Below are 17,801 nucleotides of genomic sequence, written 5' to 3'. Positions count from 1 at the left end.
GCCCTACAGTAGTCCGAAAGTGCTCGGCAACAGAACCCACAAGAAGCTAGCAACCGAGACCCTCGGACATCACGCGCCGCGCGCGCCCGCCGCTGGGCGGAACCTGGGCGGCGCGCGCTTCCGGTGCGCGCTTCCGGCCAGTGGCGGAGCGCGGGGCGGGGGCACTGCCGGCTTCCAATCGCGCACAATGAGACGGCGCTGAGCGCCGGAAGTGGGGCCGAAGGAAAACACGGAGAGGAGCCGGGCCCGGACAGGAAGCGGCGGGGGACCGCAGCTGCGCTGGTGAGTGCTCCCGGGCGCCGTCTCGTCGCGTCCCTCCCGGACTCACCTCCGGGCTGGGCCCTTGGGTTCCCCCGGCCCCGAGGAGCTTACTGCCCGGCCCCGAGGTACGTTGGCGCCGTCCTTCTCGGGCTGCCTCGGCCCGGCTGCGCGCCCGGAGCCCTCGGGTTCGAGTCCGTGTCTTCACTTTGTGTCGGGGCTTCGGCCCTGGCCGGGGGGACCCCGAACCCTGTCAATGGCCGGGTGCTTCCTGCTTCCTAGTCCCCACAGCGCCTTCAGAGCCAGTAGTGCGGGGCCGCTGCCTCCATCGCCTAGGGACTCCGCTTGTGGAAACTGAGGCACACAGGGGTGGGGCAGCCGAATGGGGAAGGAAAAGGAGTGTCATTCTGCGGAGGATTGTGGTTGGTGTCGAAACCGGACTTGTCTGGGGCTGGGGACTAAGAAATCGGGTAAGTCAGCTGGCGTTATCCCTTGGTCGCAAGCTCGCCCCTGCAAGTGGTCGCGCCGGGTCTGAAGTGAAAAGTAAAGCAAAGATAGGGGTTGATTTAAATGAAATTTGTTCACATAGTTTCAGCTGCTTTGACACTTGAAAGTAATTGCCAACTCTTTTTTTTTTTTTTTAATAGACTTCGGGGAGTTTTGTAACAGTGTTGACTTAGGATGTTTACTTTGAAGAGAGATATTTTTGTTACATAGAAGCTGACCAAGTTGCTACACTAGTTTTTGAGGTTATAGAAGCGCCTTTGTACTTAGTCAAAGTATTAAATGACTAGTTTTTTTATGAACGATGTAGGGCTAAGCCTCCTAACTTCTAGAATGCACTAGTTATTAGCGATGTGATAGCAGTTTTATTTTTTCATTTTTATTTTTATTTTATTTTATTTTTTTGTTTTTCGAGACAGGGTTTCTCTGTGTAGCTTTGCGCCTTTCCTGGAACTCACTCTGTAGCCCAGGCTGGCCTCGAACTCACAGAGATCTTTCTGGCTCTGCCTCCGGGGTGCTGGGATTAAAGGCGTGCGCCACCACCTCCTGGCTAGCAGGTTTTCTTTTTTAAATGGGGAAAATAAGTCTTCAGGGCATCAGTGTGTTACTTTGAGTATTTGGTATGATGGCATTTTTAGTTTGTTTTTCCTAAAATGCTTTCTTCCAGGTACAAAGTAAGAAAATTAAAGTTCAAGACCATGGGAGATACAGCAAAACCTTACTTTATAAAGCGCACTAAAGACCGTGGAATTACTGATGATGATGATTTCAGAAGGGGTCATCCCCAACAAGATTATTTAATAATGGATGATTATGCTAAAGGCCATAGCAATAAAATGGAAAAAGGCCTTCAAAAAAAAAAGATAGCACCCGGGAACTATGGGAATGCCCCCAGGAAAGGACCATATGCGGTTTCCAGCAATCCGTATGCATTTAAAAACCCAATCTACAGTCAGCCTGCTTGGATGAATGACAACCACAAAGATCAAAATAAGAGGTGGCTGCCTGATGAACTTACTAGTAATGCAGATAGCTGGAGAGAGTTCAAGCCTGGACCTAGGATTCCTACCATCAGCCGGTCAAGGAAAGAATCCTTTCAAGAAAGTGAAGATTGCTACCGGTGGCAGGAGGGGAGAGGCTGCAGAGCAGTTAGGCGGCTGTTTCAGAAGGACCTCACCAGCCTGGAAGCCATGTCAGAAATGGAAGCAGGAAGTCCAGGTATGGTTCAAGTCTCTGGGTTACATGTCTGTATTTTTTTTTCCATCCAAATAAGTTTTGTTATTTTTCAGTAATGAGCTATTTAATATGATTATGTTAGGGTTTATAATGCTATATAATTGGGTGACTTCAACATATTTCGGACATTGGGCCACAGAGTAGGGTACTGTCCCACAAAATAAGTATGGCTCATTTTACATAAGTAAACACTTTATAGAAGAGGGTGGTCATATACCCTTGGAGGTCATACTGTAATTTACGAGTAATGTGTGTATTTTCACGTTTATAATTTTAATTTTAAAATGTTTTCAGAATGTGCATGACAATTTAAAACTAAAAATATTTAATGTGAAGAGAGGGTATAGGCTGCATATATTCCAAAGAGAGGGAGGGAGAGAGGAACTTTGGGGAAAAAAGGAGACGCCGAGTTGCTGTTTAACCAAATTCACACAGGGCCAGGGAAGTTAGAACACAAGCTTTACAACAGGATTTGGGAAACAGGTAATTAAAGACCGACAATGTAATAAAAGTAATACTGCTCCCTTGAGAAGAATCAAAATCTGTCTCTTTTTCTATAGCCAAGACTAGCCTTGAACTAAGTGCTAAACTAAGTACTTCATTTCTAAGTAACTTCACATGTTTTATAATAATTATACAAAGTGTTTGTGCATTTTTCTAAAAGGTGTAAGTGGATGTTGTATAGCAGTTATTTCTCAAAACAAGAAAGTTATTTCTATCTAATTGACGTATTTACTGAAGTGAAATAAAAGTTGTGCATTGGATGTAAAAAAGTAAAAACTGTTTATAGTATGAAATTGGATTTAAAAATTTCCTTTTTTTTTTTTTTTTTTTTTTTTAAGACAGTGTCTTAATGTGTAGTGACTGGCCTGGAACTTACTGTGTAGACCAGACTGGCCTCACATCCATCCCCCTGCTTCTTCATCCTGGACTAGGGTTTAAAGAACCATAAAAAGAACCATTGCCATACTAATCTGTGAACTGAACAGACTAGAAAGGCTGTTGTGTAGGATGCCAGGGTGGCGTAGAGCCACAGTTCTGCAGATTGGGTAGCTGCAGTTTGGAGAGGTTAAAATCGTCCAGACTTGTTCATGCAGTGCTGGTTGGAAAAGTGAAATTCAAATGAAACAGAAATCAGGATTCATTCTGTCACCTGTGACCTCAGGCTTGTAGGACCTGGAATCCTGATAAGGAAATTGAGTATATATTGGTGGTTTCTGGGCTTTTGGTTTGTTGGGTTTTTTGGTTGTTTGTTTGTTTGTTTTTTTTTCTTTTTTGTCTTTTGTTTTTTGTTTTTTAGTAAGTTTTGTGCATACTTTAAGTATTTCCATATTATAGCATCCATGTAGGTGTGGGTACTAAATTACATTTGTTGTATGGAAATTAAAAAGTTAAGATACATGTGTGTTACATGCTTGCAATCTCAGAACTAAGGATAAGGTGGGAGGATGGAGAATTTAAGGCCAGCCTGGACTTCATGGCAAGACCTTGGAGAGGGGATGATTTTTGAAAATCATTTTTAGGTCAGGTGTGGTGGCCCATTCATATAACCATAACATTTGGGAGGTGGAGGCTGGAAGATCAGGAGTTGAAGATGAGCCTTGGCTCCCTGAGTGAGTTCCAGGCCAGTCTAGGTTTCAAGAACAAAATAAAACAAACACATGAGAAAAAGGAGGAAAGGGGACTTTTAAGAGTCTCATACTCTACTGACTGAGTTGGATGGGCTAACTTAAAAAGAACTTTTAAAATGGAGAGTTAAGCCAGGCTAGGTGGCACACACTGATATTCCCAGAGTGCAAGAGGAAGAGGCTAGCAGATCTGTGAATTTGAGGTCAGCCTGGTCTACTTAGTGATTTCCAGGCCAGCCAAGGCTACTTTAGACCCTGTCTAAAATTACTACTACTAATGATGATTTATTTCTAGATCAGTGTTTTGTAGATAGAAATATTAGGGACTGATTGCAGACTCAAACCCTCTTACAGGTGCTCTTGCTCAGGAATAACTAGGGAGGTGCCTCAGCAGGTGTGAACAGGAGTACAGTGTCCTGTATTTGCAGAAGCTCATTTAAGTATGTATATATGTATGAAGTACAGACATGAGTTTCAAGTTGCCAAGTGAAGAAATTGATAATTTCCCTTGAAGATCTTCATAAAGGAAACATAAAGGTTTTGTGTAAGATTACATACAATAGTGAGGAGCTTAATTTGATGTGTAAATTTGCAGTGGGTGGAAATGATCCTAAGAAAGATCATTAAAGGGACTAAAATGTCTTAATTTTTTTTTTTCTTTTTGAGACAGGGTCTTCTGTGTAGCTCTGGTGAGCCTAAAACTCTCTATGTAGATAAGGCTACCTCAGACTCAGAGAGATCCACCTTCCTCTGCCTCCTTGTTCTGGTATTAAAGGGATGCACCACCATGGCCTGCAATAAGGATCAATCAAACTATGAGAAGATATGATAAAACTTATATTAAAGCTGATTTTTAAAACCTTAAGTACTGATTTTTTTTTTCTCAATTCTACATTATTGTCCCTCCCTTAGCCCTCAAATGTCTTAATTGGCAATGTAAAACATTTGGGGCAATGTCATTAACAGGCTGACTGGAAACATCCATTCAAATATCCATTCAGTTTCCTCTGTGACTGGAGTGCTGTACCCTATGCAAATAAGATGTGAGGGACTAGGAAAGCTCCCAGGCAGCTGGGGTTGTGACAGGCCAGGGAGCCTGGAATCTTCCTGTCAGTGGTTAGAGCCTTGGGGGCCGCTTTGCCGTCCCAGAGCTGCTCCAGGGAGCTTTTCTCACAGTTGGTGCCTGCAGGCCTAGATAGCCTCTCAGTGTATGGGGATTTCTTTTCACTTTGCATTCTGCCTTATTTTAAATTGCAGTTTAGATCTTTATTTTACCTTGGCCCTGGGTCCTTAGGCAAGTCACTTAATTCTCTGAGACTGCTATTGTTACTATCTGTACAATGGGGCTAATCTCAGCATTGTGTGGGGTTACTATAGGGATCAGAGGAGGCAGGGCACATAAAAAGCACTTGCTTTCCTTATGTTGTGGGATGAGATAGTGATGCTTGCTGTTGACATCACTCAGCACTTGGTTCAGCTCTCCCTTGCCAAAAGGAGTAAGTCATGGTCTTGGCCCTCTAGCCTCGGTGTCCCAGTATTATAGCAAGAATGCACTACTAATCACAGCTGCAGCTGATAATTACTATTTGATGGGTTGTTTCCCCCAGGCTGAGGATCAGTCTTAGTGCCGGTGTGCATGTTGAGCAAGTGTTCTGCTATCTAGTTAAGTTCCCAATCTGGCAATGGAATTCTCAATTTTTTTGTAAGAATTTATTTATTATTATTATTTTTTAAAGATTTACTTGTTTATTACAAATACAGTGTTCTGTCTACATGCCAGAAGAGGGCACCAGATCTCATTATAGATGGTTGTGAGCCACCATGTGGTTGCTGGGGATTGAACTCAGGACCTCTGGAAGAACAGCCAGTGCTCTTAACCTCTGAATCATCTCTCCAGCCCATTATTTTTATGTGTATGTGTGTGCACACATGGATGGGTGTCTGTGCACCATCCATATATAGGAGCCCATGGTACCAGGCCAGAGAGGGCATCAGGTCCCCTGGAACTAGAATTACAGATGATTATGAGTCTTCTTAATTGCTGAGCCATGTCCAACCCCAACAGTGGTATTCTTTAAAATTGGAAGTCCTGTATTTCCTTTTTTACCTAGAATTCTTTTCTGTAATTAGCCAGTGTATTGCAATTGCTATACTGGTAGTGAGTATCTCCAGAAGTGGGGGAGAGACTGCTTTATGCAAGATCTTTTCTAAGCACTAACTTATGGAAAGCCAATGAAAACAATTCCATCTGTTTAACCAGAATTTTAAACAAGATTTATTTTATTATTTTAACTTATGTAGGTATGTCATGTGTGGATGCCTGCAGAGGTTACATGGGTGCTGGGAACAGAACCCAGGTCCTCTGTAAGAGCTCATTCCACTGAATCATCTCTCCAGCCCCTCATTCATAATTTTAGCTTGAGAATATCATTTTAGCCCCATGTTACGATTAGCATCCATTGTCTTTCAGAACCCGATAGGAGTCCCAAGGCTGCTTACCATAGTTTTTAAAGTTAAGTCCCACAATTCTATGTGCTTCACAGGTTGAAGAGCAGTTATCTTGAATTTATGTATTCACTCTAAGGATTATAGAACTAACAAAGAATTCATAACACATTTATTTAGGCTAAACCTCGATTTTTAACTGCTAATTGTTTTTTCCGGTGTGGCATGTGCTCAGTCTGTCGGTGGTATGTTTAAAAAACAAAAGCAAAAGTGAAGTGGGAATTGTGTGTTCTCACTCAGTAAAACTTTGGCTTGAATTTTTTCTTACTAATAAAGGAACTCCAATTATGATTAAAGGCTAAATTTGTAGCTAACTGACTTTATTCGAATCACATAAGAAAATGATCAATTTCTGAGTTCTCCAGGTACATGCAATATTGTCCATTCTTCCCTACTGAGATTCTTCACTTAAAAAATCAAAATAAATATGAATGCTTTTTTATTAAAACACCAGGTACATTTACAATTTGGTTGGAAATACTATGTATGTACATTATATATCAAGTGTATTAGAATTACAGTTATATCTGCCTTCAGCGGAAGACTTTTACTGTTACATAACTGTGCTCAGCAGCCTAATGTGGGAGGAAATAAAATCTAATTGTATAGAAAAAACAAATCTTTTTCATTGCAGTGATTTATGTGGATGGGTGAATGTGGAGAGCCACCTTCCCTATTGTTTAATGTTCAGACATCACATATCCTATCATTGAAATAAGTTCATATGCGCTTGGGATAGAACATGGGGTCTAGCACTTGCCAGAATATGTGAGGACCTGGTTCAATCCCTAGTGCTATGTCTAAGTAAGTGAATTTAAAGGAAGAAAATTCTACATCTTACTTGGAGTGTTGGTATGTAACACTGTCAATATTGTCCCCTAACTTAAGAAACCAAGAAACAGCGGTCCAGACCTCGGAAGCCACGAAGGACTAGAAATGAGGAAAGTGAGCAGGACGGAGAGTTGGAAGGTCCTGTGATCGATGAGTCTGCACTTTCAACAAAGGAGCTTCTGGGCTTGCATCAGGCTGAGGAGCGACTAAAGAGAGACCGCATTGACAGGCTCAAAAGGGTACCGTCTTTACACATACGCTTACTAGGCCGCGTCTGTGTTTTCCTTACACTGTGGTAGTGATCGCAACATTTGCTTCAGTGGGTTAGGCTTTCTACTTCTTGATCCTTGTGTAAGTCTGTGTTGAGGAACATTCAGTGTAATTTAAGAAAATCAAGACTTAACTGCCATTGTAGTTAGGTGAAAATGACTGTCCATTTTGAAAGTGATGGGGGAAACCATTATTCTGCCTAATTTTGTTTCTCTAAATGTTTGGAGATATATCTTCTTGTCAATATTTTCAAACTGTAGCGACCACGAAATTGCCCTACAGCCAAGTACACCTGCAAGCTGTGTGATGCTCTGATCGACTCCATCCCATTTGCTCATAAGCACATCAAGGAGAAGAGGCACAAGAGGAACCTCAAGGTGAGTCTCTGCAGCTGCTGTCTCTGTGGCCTTCCTGAACCCTGTAGACACTGAAATCAAACCACTTACTGAATTTAGTTTCGCCAGCGTACTTCTCCACTAGTCAGCTGTGTTTGCTGGGTAGCCCTGTGAATATCCCCAAGTACAGAGTTAGGATGTAGGAAGCCACTGGGGAACCTAGGTGTTCTTTCAATAAGGTGCTTCAGCCAGGTGGTGGTGGCGCATGCCTTTAATCCCAGCACTCAGGAGGCAGAGCCAGGTGGATCTCTGTGAGTTCAAGGCCAGCCTGGGCTACCAAGTGAGTTCCAGGAAAGGCGCAAAGCTACACAGAGAAACCCTGTCTTGGAAAAAAAAATAATAATAATAATAATAATAACGTGCATAATGTCTGTTGTATTCTTGCCTGCTCCTTATTATTCATATTAAGCACATAGAGTGTGTGTTAGATAGGAAGAAGACATGTCTGAGATAAGGAAGACTATGAAGGGTCCAGAACATTCTGTAGGGTACTGTCATGGTGAAAAGTGAAAGGTCACTGCTACCTATGAGTCCTTTGTAATCCTACTGTTGATCTTACAAGGAAAAACAGGAGGAAGAGCTGCTCACCACGCTGCCCCCACCAGCAGCCTCCCAGATAAATGCAGTTGGCAGTGCCATTGACAAAGTGGTGCAGGAGTTTGGTTTACACAGTGAAAACTTGGACCAGAGACTAGAGATTAAGCATGTCATGGAAAGTGTGTTCCAGCACAAACTACCAGGTATTTTCTAGATTTGTTTTTCTATTTAGCATCTAAGGATACCTCATAGTTAAGTTACTTTCACCTAATAAGAATTAACTTATGGCCGGGCACAGGACTGCTGCCTGTAATACCAGCTTATGGAGGCTGAGGTCTGGGGCCCAAGCTTGAGGCCAGCCTGGGCTACATAGCAGTCCCTGTCTCAAGAAACAAGACATCATGAGGACTTTTTTGCTACATTGCAAAGCACCTATTTTTAGTGTTCTGGTGGTGGTGGTTTTTTTGGTGTGTGTGGGGGTGGCAGCGGGGGCTGGGGAGGTGGGGTTGAGGAGCATTCATTTTGTTTCGTTTCCCTTCTTCCAGTGTGCTAGGCTGGTCTGAAATTTGCTAAGTAGTCCAGGGTGACCTTGAACTCATGAATCCCCTCCCATAGTTTCTTGTATGCTTGAATTACAGGCATGTACCACCACATGTAGCTCGTGTGTGTGTGTGTGTGTGTGTGTGTGTGTGTCTGTGTGTCTGTGTGTCTGTGTGTCTGTGTGTCTGTGTGTGTCTGTGTGTCTGACTTTTCCCAAGGTAACCAAAAACTTACATGCACTGTCATTATACATCTCTTTTCATTATACATTTTAATGTGTGACTAATTTTAATACAGTTGAATATGCCCTGTTATTGAGACACTGGGGTTTTATGTACATTTGGTTAATTATTGTCTGAATTAACATAGGTTTTTCTGTTTGTTTTGCAGTACTGAAAGCAACCCAGAGCACATGTTAGACATGTGCTCTGATATTGGCTGAACCACATCCCCAACTGTTTTTATTAACTAGCCTTATTTATTAGACTATTATTTGTAGCACTAGAGATTAAATCTAGGACCTTGTACATACTAGGTAATTGCTCTATACTGAGCCCTAGTCCAGTTAAACAAAGAGAGGTATCCTGAAGTAATTTTTAGGTTATATGTGTCAAAATAAAATTCTATTTAAATCTACACAAAAGAATTGTGTAGAAACTGAGTTTTGGAGCCTAGTACATATTATGTGCTATTGTTTTGTTTACTCTTGCAATGATTTTCCAGATTTGTCTGTCTTTTGCTTCTTTCTAATTTTAGATCCATCAAGTTGTGGGGATAACTTTGTGGGGTCATGCTGTCTGTTAACATTTAAGACTGGCAGACTCATCCCACACACGCTTGGCTGGGCCTCTGTAGGCAAATGACTGAAGTAGCTTAATCGGCTTTTGAGTCTTTCCTGAGGCAGAATTGCCAATGAACAGTGGACAACCCCTTCTAAAAGCCCCACAAGGCCCCAGCCCTTGGGAGGCTGAAGGATGAGGATCATGAGTTCAAGGCTACCTGGGGCTACCTAGTGGGATGGAGAGGGACATCAAGAGAGGGAGAGAGAGAGTTAGAGTCATTGCTTAATTACCTTTCATTACAACTCTAAACTATTCACACTGAAAAGTCATGCACATGATGTTCTGTGACAATCAACCAAAATTAAAAGCACTTCCTCTTTTGTTTTTCCGTCCAGACAAGTCTCACTGTGTAGCCCTGTTTGGATTGAAACTCACTAAGTAGACCAGGCTGGCCTCAAATTCACAGAGATCTGCCTGCTCCTTCCTTCCAAGTGCTGGGACTGAAGGTGTGCACCACCCCACCTGGCAGCACTGTCTCTTTAAGCAAGGTGCGGGTACAGATGTAGGTCACCTGTGCGTTTTTATAGCATTCAGTTTCAGTGCTTGCTTCCATTGTGCCAAAAACACCTTCACCATCAAGGGGAATTTTTTCTTTAAAAAAAAAAAAAAAAAAACCTAAATGATTTATTGACTTCTTGGGTTTTAAGAGTTTTCTGTAACAAAGTATATTTTACAAGCAAAATTTACTGAAGTTACAAGTGACTAAGAGACACCTTTGTAAGGAAATGAATATGTTCTGTCCTCAGCCTTTCAAATGTGGGGACTCGAGTGTGAGCTCCCCCACATCCATCTTGTCACATTTTAAATTATTCTGTAATACTTCTGCAAATGATTTTCAAAACTGGTTGTGTTATGTTAAAGGCTTTTTGTTCATGCTGTGGTGATTCCTATTAAAAAGTAGCTTTAGAGGAGGGGTTGGGGATGTAGCTCAGTGGTAGAGTGCTTGCCTAGCAAGTGCAAGGCCCTGGGTTCAATCCTCAGCTCAAAAAAAAAAAAAAAAAAAAAGTAACTTTAGAGCCTCATACAGTGGCAATTCTAACACCTAGGAGGAGGTGGAGGCAGGGGCATTAGGAGTTCACAGTTATTCTCAGCTATGTAAGTAGTTAGATGCCAGCAGGGCTACTTGAGTCCTTGCCTCAAGTCCTGTCCCCTCACAAAAATGGCAATATTAGCTGGGTGCAGTAGACAAGCCCATAGTTCCAGCTTTGGGGAAGATGAGGCAAAATGATTGACCCAGGATCAAGACAAACCTAAACAACATCAAGAACCTCTACTTTATAGTGAAACCTACTCTTTATAATAAGTTAGAGCTATGTATGCATTCAGATATTAGAAAGAATTGCTTGTAATAGCTCATTGAGTATACTGTAGGGTTTAAAACCAGGTGTTCTTTTCAACATCAGAACTTTAAAAATCATTACAGTTTTCTGCACAAGATGTGAGCATGATCATGTAGGAGTCTTTATATGCTTCAAAGCTCATAGCAGGTTGGCTGAAGTCCAGTGAAAAGCTGAGCAAATAGCTTTGCAGTCCTCCTTTATGAGTGTCTGGTCTCTATGGTCTTGCTTCTATGCATAGCTTTGATTGATGGTTCTGTGTTTTAAGTAGCAGTGTTTGGTTACAGCTTTTGAAAGATTTTACTATTTGTGACTCCCATGTGCTTACTTATTTCTAGACTGTTCTCTTAGGCTGTATGGATCTTCCTGTAGCAGACTCGGCTTCAGAGACTCAGATGTGAACATTGATGTTCAGTTTCCAGCAATCGTAAGTACAAAATGATCTGCTGGACTTTGCAGTCACAAAGAATTCTTTTGTTTAGCTTTTAAGAAAAGTTTTATATTTACATGATTGTGTGAACTCATGTACCCTTCCTATTGTGTGTGTGTGTGTGTGTGTGTGTGTGTGTGTATGTGTGTGTGTATGCATGTGCGCGCGCCAGGTGCATATAGATGCCCATGGGGGCCAGAGAGGGCATCATCTCTCCTGGAGCTTGTGAGCCACCTGATGTGGGTGCTGGGATCTGAGCTCTGCTCCTCCAGAAAAACAAGTGCTCTTAATTCCTGAGCCCCTGTCTTTATTTAAGCTTATTTTATTGCTGAGTACATGGGCACATTTGTGTGTATTTTCAGTTGGCTGGGCAGACCTGCATGGTCTTAGAATATCAAGCCAGTTGGTAATTTGGCTCCTTATCAGAAGCACATAGATCTTGGTGTCCTTATCTTTTCTGATCCTCTCAAAATGTACACAGCAGCCACTTTCTTAATGGAGTGACGGGGACTCTCAGAGACATAGGGGCGAGGCTTTTAGATTTGAGAATTCTCAGGATTTGATTGCTGATCAGCAAACATAATTATGAGTCCCTCAGGATCACGTGGGTTGTAAGGAAGTCAGGCCCTCCTTAAGACAGTTTGTCATAGCTCCTTTCTGAGGACTTCAGCTTTGTCTAGTATCAGCCTGCTATGCTTCACACTGACACAGGCTTTTCCAGGGAGCATGCTTGAGACTCGTGGCTGTCTGATGGCAAAAAGTGGAAATTCTTTTAAATGTGACCTGGATGTGAATATATTTCGAGACTTAAGGTATAGCTGTGACAGTTCTCCCTGAGAATTTTCATTTTTATGTCTTCTGTCTTCAGCTTCAGAATTTTATTTTTTTTACTTTACAGATTTTTTTCATGCTTATTTTACTACAGATCTTTCCTACTTACTTGTAAGCTGGTTTTCAAGGCATATGGATCTTGTGAGGGTGTATATATGTCTATGAATTCAGAAAGTTTAATTCTCTTCATAAAGCCAACATTACTATGACAGGAAGGCAGATGTTTAAATAGTGTGTATTTGTAAATATTCATGATGTGGAAACCTAATTAACTCCCAAATTCTCATTTTATATATAATAATAATAATAATAATAATAATAATAATAATAATAATAATAAAAAAACTAGTGATGGACCAGAGAGATGGCTCAGTGATAAAGGTACTTGCCCCCAAGCCTGATGATTTGAGCTCAATCTCTGGTGCCACAAACTGTCCTGTGGCCAAATGTATTCCCCACACAAAGGCATAATGAATACATGTAATTTAAACAGTAATTTGACTTTTGAAAAGAACCACACCTAACCTCATGAAGGAGCACATCTGTAATCCCAGTACTAGAGAGCTGGAGACAGAAAGCTCAGGACTTCAAGGCTAGCCTCAGACAAAGCAAGCTTAAGGCAAGCATAAAGTGAGGAACCCCTCCTCCTGAGACACACACACACACACACACACACACACACTAGCTATACAACCCTACATTTTGGTGAAATATGATTCCCAAAGACATGGGTAAGTCAGAACTTTAAAGCCAGAAGAAACTTAGATTATCCGTTTACCCACTCTGGTTCCCAATGGCTTTTTTACAGTTGGTCTATGCTTAGTTTAGTTTTTTGTTAAAAATATAGATTCTGAGGCCAGGCATGGTGGCACATGCCTTTGGTCCTAGAGGCAGGTGGGTCTCTATGAGTTTGAGCCCAGCCCTGTCTACATAGTGAAGTTCCAGGTCAGCCAGAGTTACTTAGTAAGACCCTGTCTTTGAAACAACTACTACTAGATTCTGAGTTGGACTCCTTGTTGGTCTTCCTCATAGCCTCTCATTCCTTTCTGTGCTTGATACTGTAGCTACCTGATTAGGTAACCCATAGATTCTACTGCTTTTTAAAAAATTTATTTCAGTGTGCGCGTGTATGCATGCCTGACTGTCTGTCTGTCTGTCTTCATGTGGGTATATGCACGTGAGTGCAGGTATATCTTCAGAGGCCAGAGGTATTAGATTCCCCCCCAGGAACTGGAGTTATAAGTGGTTGTGAGCTGCCCAATGTGGGCAAAGTCAAATGTTACTGTACAGCCTTCAAGCTCCTGTACAACAACCCAAGCACAGTTCTGTGGAAATGCACCCTCTTTGTGGAAGCTAAGTCTTCTCAGAGCTTGTCACTCAGCCTTGCTTCTCTGCATGGCTGTTACTATAGTAAATAACTGAGGAAACAGCTTACCTCCTGAGTGACTTTGACCTAATAACAGTATGGTATCAGCAAGAATTTAAGAACCCTTGAATTGGGAGGGTGGCTCACACCTGTAGTTCCAGCATTTGAGAGCAGTGGTAGGATTACTGTGAGTTTGAGGCCAACCTGTGCTATAGAACAAAACCCTGTCTCAAAAAACAACAAAGACTAGAGTGACGGCTCAATGGTCAGTGTTCATGTTGCTTTCCTGAGTACCTGTGTTTGGCTCCTAGCTCTCACATGGTTATTTTACAACTGCCTGTACCGAGGATTTGAGACCCTCTTCTGGTCTCTTCAGGGAGACACACACACACACACACACACACACACACACACACACACACACACACACACACACAAATAAATGTGGAAATAGAACACCTCAAACCAACGACATAAGGAAAAGATTTAAGGATCCATTGGAGAATTTGAAAGGGCTTTGGTCCGATGTGGAACAAAGATTGGAGAAAGGGATGTTAATGATGTTGGAACCATGTAGCTGTGTGTTGCAACAGTGTTTCAGAGTGAGGGGAACATTGTTGCAGTAAACACTTTCCAACCATCACCACTACCTCAAGAATGAGTTTGTATGCAGTTAACTTAAGCAAATCCTTTACCCACACACAAGCCTCCTCATGGGCTCTTTGTTGGCCTTACACACAGGCTAATGACTATTTTCTTCACCTGTAGCAATGTGCATTTCTTATTTGGAAAGCAATTTGGGGAACTTCAGACTGTATTATACCAGAAAAACAAAAGTGCTGAGGGATTATTTCATGTATTCATTCATTTATTTCCTAGATGTCTCAGCCAGATGTCCTCTTACTTGTTCAAGAATGTTTAAAGAACAGTGGTAAGGCCAAATTCTTCCACATTTTGCTTCTGATTTTGTCTTCTGTCTATAAAATTGAATATATCTTACTACCAAACTGCAAATAGGAAGTTCACTTTTAAAAATTACTTATATTAAGGGTAAAATCCAAAGCAAAAATAAAAGTAAATGCCTTTGAACTATTAACTAGAGTCCAGTGAGCACTCTGTAGGACCACCAGTCAGACAACTGTTAGTCTGACAACATTTAGGATTAATGAACCCTAGACTGAGTTAAAAATGCAAAATATATGACATTTACTCTTGGAGTAAGCTCATAGTGATCTGCTTTATTGCGTGGTTGAAGTCAGCATTACAAATGGCAAATAGATGTGGCCCCACCCTGATTAACAAACTCAAAGACCATTGTTTCCAAATGGGCTCCTCAGTTGTCTTGTCCAATCCAATGTCCCCCTTGGGGCTTATGGCTTTTCTCAGTAGCTAGGCCTAATCAGATGATACTTCCCCTTGAGTTAGGCATTCTTATTCTCTCTGTTTTTAGAAACATTTAAACATTTCATCTTGTTTCAGTCAGTACATATTTTGACACTATTGTTAGTAGCTTTACATCACTTTGTCCTTAGTCTCTCGTACATATTTCTAGTTATGTTGTTCACAGAGCGTTCAAGTGGTGCTTCAACCAACACTGCAGTCTTTCTGATCAAATACTAGCTTTGAAAGATTAGGACTTGGACTGTGGTGATTTGATCTTGTCCTCTCTTTCTAAGTCACCTGAGGGGTGTTTGTGGCAGTGGCCTCTCAGACCCACAGCTTCTCTTAGGCCTCCCCAGATTTGTTTTTCAGAAAGGTTTAACTAACCTGTTTGATTGTTTTTCCTCTCTCCACAGACTCCTTCACTGATGTTGATGCTGATTTCCATGCCCGGGTGCCCGTGGTGCTGTGCAGAGACAAGCAAAGGTCTCTGTCTTTAAACTGCTATTTATTTCATATGATTTATCTTATTGGGTTTATTTTGAGATGAAATCTAACTATATATAGCCCAGGATGACCCTGAATTACTCTGTAGCCCAGGATGGCTTTTAGTTTATGGCAGTGTATTTGCTGCTGTGCTAGATCGCTGGGGTGTACCACCATGCCCAGATTATCAGATTACCAAAGTCACATGTACTATGTTAAATCTCGGGTTAATTTATAGAATTGTAAATTCCTAATCTGGCTATTACTTGTACTTCTTACTGGCATTTTTCCTGTACTTTTATTTTAAGAAGAAAAGGACAATAAAATGTTGGAAGCATCTTAGCAGATTTCAGCTAAACTGGCCTGATTGAATAATTGCTTCCTCTCAGCACCTTCTTTGCCATAGTTTTCAGTAACATTTTTGGCATCTGAGATAGTGGTCAGTGTGGCCTCACATGTGCAGCTCTTTTCCCTGGGAAAGCACTGCCAGCACCACTTACTGGGAGCTTTGTAGGCTGTGATGACTCTTCATTAAATAAATCCCTTTGGCTCTCAGGAGAAAACTCTTGTACCATTAGAATGATCAGAGCAGACCTTTGATGATACTTTTCCGTTCTTGTGCTCTTTCCAAAGTATTTTTAATACTCAAAAATACTGCCAGCATTTTTTAAAATCCAGTTTTGGGGTTGGAGATATGCTCAGAGGTTAAGAGCACTGACTGCTCCTGTAGAGGAGCTGGGTTTGATTCCCAGCACCCGACTGGCGGCTTGCAGTCACCTAGGACTCCCAATTCCCAGGATCAGATGCCCTCTTCTGACCTTCTAGGAAACGCTGCATGTACATGGTACACAACATACTTACATTTATTCAAAATGGTCACACACATAAAATAAATCAATCTCTCTTTGAAATCCAACATCGTGATTTTAAGGTCTTTATTCTTTAAGTTTTATTGTTGTTAGTGTAAACTTGATATAGAAGACCAATCCCTATTTAACACCATTTTCCTCTTTTCCCTCTCATCTTTGCCCTTCCCCCACCAGTGGTCTTCTTTGTAAAGTGAGCGCAGGAAATGAAAACGCTTATCTGACCACAAAGCACTTAACGGCTCTTGGAAAACTAGAGCCGAGGCTGGTTCCTCTGGTGATTGCATTTAGATACTGGGCAAAGGTAGGATTTGGGGTGGGTGGTTGTGTGCAGATTGTTTTGTTTTTGTTGTTGTTGTTGTTTGGGTTTTGTTGGGTTTGTTTGGTTTTGTTTTGTCAGCCCTGGCTGGCTTGGAACTCACTACATAATCTAGGCTGTCCTCTAACTTGTAGCTATCTTCCTGCCGCTGCCTCCTGCGTGTTGAAATCACAGATGTGTGCCACCATGCCTTATTTCAGATACTGTGTATAGGTATCAAGAGAGTGGATGTCAGAATATTGGACTAGACACTTTAATATACACAGAAGGAAAGCTCAGAGTTTCTATTTTAGTGTGACATTATTCCTTAGAAGACAAAATAAGTTATAGCACTTATTAAAAATCAGATATGGGTCAAACTTGTAGACTATGACCCAAGAAGTTCTTCTTTAACTTCTTTGTGAAGTCTTCTGAGGCATGGTAATGTTTGAGGCTTCTGACACCATTTCCAATGACACACTCAGAGACTCCAGGATGTCTTACAGTCCCATAGTGTTGTAGATAGGTTGTTGAACTGCAGTGTCGGCGTAAGTGGTCCCAAATGAAGATCATATCATGATGTAAAACTGACAACTGGCCAGGTGTGAGCACACTTGGATAATCTCATTGCTAAGGAGGCTGCGACTAGGAGCTGTCAAGTCCCAGGACAGAGGGATTCATGAACCACAGCTGTACAGGTTCAGCTATGCTGGAAGGTTCACTTCTTGAATCTAGGGTAAACAGGATGCCCAGTTTTTAACTTGGTGAATTGGAAAAACCTTACAGGAGCTGGAGGTGTAGCTCAATGACAGAGTTTGCTAGTACAAGTAAGGCTGTGGGTTTAGTATCCAGCCATCCCCAAACTAATGTCATTAATGTGGGTTTGTTTTTTTGTAGCTTTGTAGCATCGATCGCCCTGAAGAAGGAGGCCTGCCGCCATATGTGTTTGCTCTGATGGCCGTTTTCTTTCTCCAGCAGAGGAAAGAACCTCTCTTGCCAGTTTATCTAGGATCATGGGTATGACACATTTCGGTTATGCCTGATAATGATTTTATTAAATTCCTTATGAAAACAAATCTAAACACTTAGCCAGACCTGAAATATCTAATTATTCTACCAAACTCTCATTACCAAAATATTAGTGTTTGATTACAATACTGATGTCACCCTGTCCCTGTGTAGGGGTAATACTGTTTTAAAGAGTACTTAATATTAGTTTTGAAACAACTCTGAGCTGGGTTTGAATTTTTCATTGAGCTTA

At 41.6% G+C, this 17,801-nt stretch overlaps 1 protein-coding gene across 7 annotated transcripts in view; it reads left to right on the top strand.

Annotated features, from left to right (window-relative positions):
• The first annotated feature begins 221 nt into the window (after positions 1–221).
• The window catches only part of Tut7 (terminal uridylyl transferase 7), a 59,665-nt gene continuing 42,085 nt past the window's right edge, over positions 222–17,801 (top strand). For 3 of the 7 annotated variants that reach the window (XM_036187104.1, XM_036187102.1, XM_036187099.1), the window contains exons 1-10: positions 236–386; positions 1,430–1,980; positions 7,020–7,201; positions 7,493–7,609; positions 8,190–8,367; positions 11,222–11,310; positions 14,390–14,441; positions 15,307–15,376; positions 16,420–16,546; positions 17,438–17,557. In XM_036187104.1, coding sequence (XP_036042997.1) covers positions 1,461–1,980; positions 7,020–7,201; positions 7,493–7,609; positions 8,190–8,367; positions 11,222–11,310; positions 14,390–14,441; positions 15,307–15,376; positions 16,420–16,546; positions 17,438–17,557 — 1,455 coding nt within the window. In that variant the 5' untranslated portion in view covers positions 236–386; positions 1,430–1,460. Of the gene's footprint in view, positions 729–1,429; positions 1,981–7,019; positions 7,202–7,492; positions 7,610–8,189; positions 8,368–11,221; positions 11,311–14,389; positions 14,442–15,306; positions 15,377–16,419; positions 16,547–17,437; positions 17,558–17,801 lie in introns of all 7 variants that reach the window. The other 4 variants (XM_036187103.1, XM_036187098.1, XM_036187105.1 and 1 more) reach the window with 3 other exon arrangements.

This window comes from Onychomys torridus, chromosome 5 (genome assembly GCF_903995425.1).
Source record: "Onychomys torridus chromosome 5, mOncTor1.1, whole genome shotgun sequence".
NCBI lineage: Eukaryota > Metazoa > Chordata > Mammalia > Rodentia > Cricetidae > Onychomys > Onychomys torridus.
This window is presented reverse-complemented; position numbering and strand designations above follow the sequence as displayed.